The sequence below is a fragment of the Melospiza georgiana genome, chromosome Z (assembly GCF_028018845.1).
Source record: "Melospiza georgiana isolate bMelGeo1 chromosome Z, bMelGeo1.pri, whole genome shotgun sequence".
NCBI lineage: Eukaryota > Metazoa > Chordata > Aves > Passeriformes > Passerellidae > Melospiza > Melospiza georgiana.
Genome location: NC_080465.1, coordinates 57,757,317 through 57,765,220, shown reverse-complemented (window position 1 = coordinate 57,765,220; position 7,904 = coordinate 57,757,317). Strand labels below are relative to the sequence as shown.

The following is a 7,904-nucleotide window of genomic DNA, read 5'->3' as shown; positions in this document are numbered from 1 at the left end:
TTATATAGGACCTGACAAGAAACACTAGTTTTACTTTCTCAGTAAAATCTTAAAAGGCTGCTCTTTCATCATTCTCTCTGACAGCAGCTGATGTCATGAACAAAAGACTTGGCAGTCACCAGATTCTTCTCTGATTATGTAAATGCTATTACTCACACAAAAAAAAAAAAAAAACAAGTTAAAAAAGATGCTAAATTTTCAGATGTTTGAGATATTTAGGGTTTTTTGTTTTTTGAACAAGAACTCTGTACATACCTATGCCTGTTTATTTGCCTACCTGTGCAAATTCTGAGGATCAAAAAGAGCCACCAACTTTCAGATACCTTTAAAATAAATTTTATTTTTGTAAGTAGATGAAGCAGGTTATAACCAGGCAGCTTGGGCACAAATACAGCTATAAAGGAAAAAGGCTGATTGGGTAAATAGCCTATAGTGCATGGGCAAACTGAGTGATGCACAGGACTGTGAGCCACGGGTAAGAGCTGTTTCTGAAACTCAGTTTTCACGTGTGCAGCTGGTCTGTGTTGTAGGGAGGGCAGGGCAGAGGGGTGGAAAGCCCACCTGTGGCACCTTGCTTTCCAAGGCAGAAGACCCATTCTGCACCAATTGTATTAAGAAGCTCATAATTAAGTACCCTGTCAAATTTCCTCATTACCCTGCCTGTGCATGCAGAAGGTCAGTTGTACTCTACTCATTTGATAGTGGGTACATGCACCAGTGTCTGAGGATTTAGGTGGCTCTGCAGGAAATGTTCACTGTAAAAGCTAGAGGAAAATGTTCCAGCAACGTGAAAAAATATGAGTATTGCAATAAGGACCTGCATATCACCTCTTCAAGATGGCATCTTGATGCTGGTGTTAATATTTAGGGCTTTTCTCCAGTGGTCTGCCTGTATCCACCACCAAATCTTTTCCTCCTCAATCAGCAGGAGTTCTGTGCTGAAAGTACTAGTTAATTTTTTGTGAGAGGTTTCTGGTAGGATTAGTTCTTTGTTGTTTTTGTTGAGTGTTTGGTTTTTACTTTTGTTTTTAAAGAAGGTAGCCACCAATTTACACAATTATGAGAGGAAATAGAGCAGCAAAATGAAAGTTAAACTGGTATTGAGTTGTAGTCTTTACTAATAGGGTTTTTTTACTTTACCTAATAAAAATGAAATGTTTTTTCAGTAAGAAATAGGACTCTCACATAAGTCAGCAAGTATTACTTATGCATTAGCAGAGATTATTCAACAATTCAGTGCAATCCTCACAGCTGGTCTTTGAACAGAGGGCGAATAAAGGCAATGTAGTTTTTGCTAGATGAAAAACACATCAGCAGAGCTCTTGTTGAGCTACAATCACAAAAGACACACTTGACAAACTGCATCCTAACTGTGCTGCCCAAGGAATTCACAGCTGGTTTCTGCGCAACCATTATTCAATCAGGCATTTTTCTTCTGTGGTCACCCTGTGGGCAAGCACAGCCAGGGGGAGAGGAGGCCAGGATGCTACTGCTGGTACCATTCCTTCCCTTCCCATAACTGTTACTTTGCCCCTTGGCACTGTGAGCACATTGAATTTCCTCGCTATTGATAACACAGTTGGCGATGTATCAAAGGCATTTCATTGCTGGGTGGGAGCTCTGTCACTGCTCCAACAGAAAAGGAAGGCAATTAAATTTCCTGAGGGTAGGTGGGGTGGGGTTACAGAGCACAGGCCCCCGAAGATCACCCCTGCTCAAAGCCTGCAACAGGACAAGTCTGGAATCATCCATGCAACATTACAGTGGATGTCCCACCTGCTTCCATTAATCCTCCCCATCTCAGCTGACTCCTTGCTTGTCACAGTGTCAGAAAATACATGGAAGTTCAGCAGAAAAGTTTGGTCAGACCTCAAAGCACAATGATTTCTGTCTATTTTTCTTTTCCAAAACACAGGCACTGTTTCTCAAAAAATGAGATTTCACTTCAGTCTCTCAATTTGTTTAGTTTATATGTATGTTTATCCTGAGACTCCTCTTTTGATCTCTTCTACAGTGCTTGAGCCATGCAACACCTGATTATTTCTGTTTGAGAGAAATCCATTCCTACAAGGCACAGGTGTCGTCTTACTATGTATCCATACATACTTTTAGAGCAAATTATTATTAGAGGTGAGCAGGAGACAGAGCTTCTCTAATTCCCTCCTGTTCAAATGTTAACATTTTAAGTCAAGCTCAGATGACAGGACTATGCTTCAGTGATACTGAGCACAGATGGGAAAAAGAGAGTGCAACAATATAGGTTGAGAAAAATAAAGAAACGTTATCTTCCATGTAAATTTGTACGTTTTTCTCTTAATTAAGCCAGGCATGAGCTGTTAGCGTCACTGTCCAGCCAAAGGGTGATGCCGCTGGGCAAGCAGCACACACTGAATTGAGGCAGGGCTGTCCTGGGGAAAGGGTCTCAGCCTTCCCCTATCCAGCCTCCCTGTGGGGGAGAGGCCAGCCCTTGGGGCAGGTGGGTGCAGTGGGCAGCCAGCTCTGACCATCAGGGCCACCCTGGCTCAGAGCAGGGAGGTGGCAGCTGCTCTCCAGATGGTGCCTTGGCTTCGCCCATCGCCCTTCATCGCACACCCCTCACTCATGCGTAAAACTGCGGGTAGGGATTGCACAGAAATCCAACATCAGTTGCAGTAAAATGCGGCCTCAAAGAACAGCAAAGCGCTTGCAGAAAAGCAAACATAACCAGGAAGAAGTTTTACTGTAAGTATTCTAGGTGTCTTGCCCATTTATAATTTCTTGATCATGAAGATCAAAGCTAAGCACTTTATTTTTATTTCTTTGTAAGCTTTGCTTCAGAGGTGCTTTACAAAAGAGTCAGAGGGGAGAAAAGGCGTGATTCTGCTATCACTACAATGACACTATTAAATCCACATGGAGTAGTTCAAATATGGAATAGTTCCCCCTCTGAAAATAGCATTCATCCCCTGAAGCTATAAGCTAAAGACACAACTCTTCAACAGAAGATGCTGTTAAGGTTAGATTGCTTCTGAATTTAGGGAGTTTGGTATCACCTTCACATGTGGTAGCATCCAGGAATTAAGGAGGTTTTGCGTGGGCCCTCCAGTCATGCTGTCACCAGGCTGGCTCTGGGAAAAGCAGTGCCCTTAGGAGGGATCCCAGACAGGCTGCCTCAGTCAGTGTCTCTCAGTGCTGCTGGTGCTGATGAAGCTGCTGAGGTCAGGAGGGTTGTGGAAGGCTCATTTACCCCACCAAATGTTCTGCTTTGTATCAGGCAGAACATTCAAACAGTGTATCTCATAGCTGAGTGGTCTTCTATCTCCAGGTTCCTCTGACTGTCCCTTGCTGTAACTGGAATTGGCCTGGCTGATGATGGAAAGTTATTTCAAGGCTTCTGTAGCCTTCAGACTCAGGTTTCAAGACTGGAAAGAACATTACATGTTTCTCTTAGATCCCAGTCAAGCCATGGCATTGATTTGTCAAGGACCTTCCAAGGCTGTTGATTTGTCACTATCCATGTAAATCCCTACAGGACACATCTGTACCCACCAATTACTGCAAAACATTTTCCTTGCAAACAGGAACCTCCTTCCTTCCCACATCCACGTGCACTTAGACAAGTACCTGAAAGACACAGATGTTTTAAATGTATTTTTTTAAAGGGATGTGGATACCATCACCAAGAGTCAACTTTCACAACTCTCCCTTGTTTCAGCACCATTTAAAAGCTCTCAGATACCCCATAACCACATTGAAAGATCAATTCTACTTTTCTGAGAGTAAAGAGAATCTGCTGAAAAAACCATGTTAAAATAAAAAATAGCACCGAAACCACAGTAAGTATGGTCTCTCTTTCCTTCCTCCTCTGTTGCTCCCGCTATTAAAATTCTTTTTGAGTACTTATTTAAGCACTTCTTACAGTGTTTAGTCATTCATTATGAAAATTGTCATGTCCTTATGTTCATGGTTTCCCGTCCTGCACAATTAGGAGACATCCATCAACAACATCATAAAACATACACCTGCACTATAATCAAGTCCAATATTAACTGCAACAACAAAATACTGTGTGCATAGTTAGGAAATTTTAAAAGGGCACATGAGTCTTAAAACCTTTGCACCGAAAGAAAAAAGAAGAAAAAAATCCTGACTTCCAGCACCCACGTACATAAAACATCAGTTTGAGTCATAAAATGCTCAAGATCTGTCTTACAAAAGAAATGCTCTTAAATATCCCACCATTCATCTTGGAAACTTGTTTTTGAACCTTCTGTGAAGACTAGAAGGTGCTTCTTACCTATTCCCCAATTTATCCTCTCATTTTTTGTGCTGGTATTTTCTTCCATGTCATAAAGTTCTTTTCCTCCAACCCTGGCCAGTTTCCCTTCAGGGTTTGATCCAGCATCATTAAACCACCAATCAAGAACAGCAGAGAACAGTAGTTGAACAGCAGTTTAAAGTATTTTAACAGTAGTTGAAGCTCCGACATAGATAATACATTTCTGCAGTATACACATTGTGCAGGCTGTGGGAATAAATGGCTTGGAGTGTCTTGAACATCTGGTCCCTGAAAGCTGTGTCAAGTGTGGAGCTGCAGTGATGGACAGGACAGGGAGCGAGACCTTCTCTGGTGTATTTCACAGGGAGCCTGATGTGTCCTCTCCTGAGAGCCCAGCTGAGCATCCAACCAATCTCCCTTCCACAGGTTAAATGGACACAGAAGAGCCAGCCAGTGAGTCTGCACTCCTGCCTTATTATTTTCTGTTTCATCAACTAACCTTTTCCTTTTACATTATGTTCTTTTTCTGGAAAAAGTATTATTTTATGTTATTGCAGACACCTCATGTAGCAACAGATTGAAACAGACCTTACACACTAAAGCCCCTTTCAGACATCTTGAAATGGAGATGTTTCAGGGCAAGAGCCCTGTTGCTTTTCAGGGACTGATATTGTCCAGTGAAAAGATTGAAGAAAAATGAGGGTAAAAGTGGGGGTTTCTGCAATGTTTCTCTTTTACCAACCAGTCTTCCTCCTCATGACACAAAACTTACAGCAAAATGGAATGGTATTTTAGGGTACTGCGCGACTGCAATTTGCATACTCAGTAATATCTCCTGTCCAGTTTTGAAAGAGCAACTTAGTTTTGAAAGAAGAAAATGATGAAACATACAAAAACCTCGAGAAGGTTTTCCATCATTGCATGCCACACTACAAAACCTTGAGAGAAAGGAAACCTCCTCTGAACTACCAGGAGCTGCACAACCCCCTTTCCCAGCTACACCTAAAGGTCCCTCTGCAACACTGCCAGCAATGCAGCATCTACAGACCTGTCTGGCTCACAAATGTGGAGCTCTGGTTTTACTTTGACTTGAGCTGTAGCACACAAGAGGCAATATAACAGCCAATACAAGCAAGAAAGAGAGGGGAAGGAACATGGACATTCTAGTTTCTTTCATTGCAAAATAGAAATTATCTGGAATGTATTAAATGACTGTACCCAACCTTTGCTCAGTCTATGGCCATAATGACAAGTAAATTAGGGAAAGAAAAAAAAAGAATAAGTGTTCTGCATAAAATGCCTCCCTTCAAAGTGCAAATTATCATGAGTCACTGTTGACTAATCTAAAAGGTCAATTTGCAAAACCGGAGAAGCACATACAGTCTAGAAAAACATGCTGTCAGCTCCTCCAAAACTCAAAGCAGCAATGGTTTTGTCCTACGCAAATCATATAATCCCAATTGTTGCCAGGTTAGTTTCATTCCCTGTAGAAACTCACTCTAAGGCAATAATTAGATTCACACCTTTTAATTGCTTTTTTTCCTCTTTGGGTTAAAAAGGCCAGAATTTTTGCATTTCTGTTGGGAGGGAAAAGAAAGCAGAGATTGAAAAAAAGCCTGCCCTAAGAGATCTGTCACTTCTCTCTCAATCCAAGACACATTCCTGCTCTTATAACCTTTTCTGGGCACACTGAAGGAAGTGTTTCTGTATGATTTGGGAATTGCAAAGACAGATCCCTATATCAGCCACCTTATGGCCAAGGAGCAACAAGGAGAGGAGCTACCACATCTCTGGATTTGCTCACCTCTGCTGGGAAGAGGAGAATGCTGCATGTGCAGAACCAGGTCGAGGATGCAAACCAATGTAAAACTCCCTTTCTATAGTCCCAAATCTCTCTTTCTCAGAGAAGTGAACATCATAATAGAGACTAAGACTAATCAATGAGAAAGCAAGAGGGAAACCAAAGGCAGAGCAAATAAACTGCAGAGGCCAAAAAAGAAAAGGGAAGTTCAAAGAGCGAGGGGAAAAAAAAACTAAGGAGGAGGAAACAATAAGCCAAATTCAGATGGGGAATGAGGGATATAAACTTCACTGTAGTCACTGTTATGGAGGTATATTGCAAGCAAAATTCACAGTCCAGCGACTGCAGGATGAGGCAAAGCTAGTTAATACTGAACTGAACATCCCCACTGAAATTTAAATGCATCCAATGCATAACACAGGGGCCCAAAGCCTCCCAGAACTGTGGAATTAAACAGCTTTATAGTTAACAGATTTCCAGGAAAGACTGTGAGACACTTTTAGGCAGTGGGGGAGCAAAGAACATTTCAAGCCAATAAGTCTATGAGAAAACTTTGAGTAGCCAATGAGAAGGACCAGCAAACCCTGCAGAATGATAGATGAAATTCAAAAGGAGCAAACAAAAAAAACCACTCTTGAACTGCTGAAGTTAATTTTTAAATGTGAAATAAGGTGGCTCTCAGATGTTCTGCACCCCTGGTAAATAGCAGTGATGCACTTAAAAGTGGATGCTAAGGTTGCCCTGGTTATAGAAAAGTTGTGTGGTCTTAACACTGTTTTTACATTAATTTCTCCCGTGTCTGGGACCCTCAACACATTGTTTGTTCCAGCACAGCTTATGTTGTCACTGAGAAGGCTCCAGCTACATGGAAACCCTGTACAGAATAGTGGGGCATTAGCACTGGGAATTGAAATAGGAAGAAAAAAATATCACACATATTAAGAAAAAAAAAAAAAAGGCTGCATACATTAGAAGTTATCTAATTCCTAGCATAAGTAGGCTGAAATAAATTTTGTTCTAACTTGGTTAGTTCTTGGGTTCTTTGGGATGATCCTTGCAAGAACATAGACAGAAATTCCAGGAAGAAAAGGCTGGAAATCAATGTTACAGTAAACACAGTCTAACTGACCTACTAAAGGTCTGGTTTATGTGAAGAAGGAACAGGAAAGCTAATTTTTTTCTCTCTGTATTTGAACCAAGGTAAAACATCCCCTGCTATGCTTGAATTACTCCTAAGTGTTTTCCACAGTCCACTACAAGTTTTCCAGAGCATACTTCATGTCTCCCTGCTCGTGCCGCATTCTTAGGGCAACTCTGGCAACCCACAAAAGTTTGGTTCTAATGTCCTTGCTTTTGAAAATCATCAAGAATGCATCAAGCTGTTTCCATTCTGGTTGACAAAGGTATTTGCCAGTTATCCTTCAATATTCTCTTTCCTGCCCACGCCTTTCCACATTTCCACCTTCCACCAGGGATAAAACACATTGCACTGTACTAAACACAGAACTATCTCTTAAGAAATTCCACTTGCTTGAATATCAAACCAAACAACTAGAGGTGCAATCCTTGGTATCCAACACAGTGATCCAAGAAAAATCTTCGTCCCTTCCTGAAATCTATAGCATCCCTCACTCTGCAATAAACTGCAGACAAAGGTACCAATCCTTTCTCAGAAATACACTGGAGCATCCTGGAAAAACCCACTGCCTTTTAATCAAGTAGCACAGGTCCTCCCAGCTGCAGCACAAATTCTTACTGAAACTGAATTTCTCTGCCAGCAGTTTTCTGTGTAAGAAGCAGCATTCCAACTCCACTTAACAACCAGCTTAAATTTTTTGCTCTGCA

At 41.5% G+C, this 7,904-nt stretch overlaps 1 protein-coding gene across 4 annotated transcripts in view; it reads right to left on the bottom strand.

The window, feature by feature from the left end:
* Positions 1-332: 332 nt before the first annotated feature.
* PJA2 (praja ring finger ubiquitin ligase 2) overlaps positions 333-7,904 on the bottom strand; it is a 62,359-nt gene continuing 54,787 nt past the window's right edge. For 3 of the 4 annotated variants that reach the window (XM_058043287.1, XM_058043288.1, XM_058043290.1), the window contains one exon: positions 333-3,603. In XM_058043287.1, coding sequence (XP_057899270.1) covers positions 3,459-3,603 — 145 coding nt within the window. In that variant the 3' untranslated portion in view covers positions 333-3,458. The remainder of the gene's footprint in view (positions 3,604-7,904) is intronic. The other variant, XM_058043292.1, reaches the window with a different exon arrangement.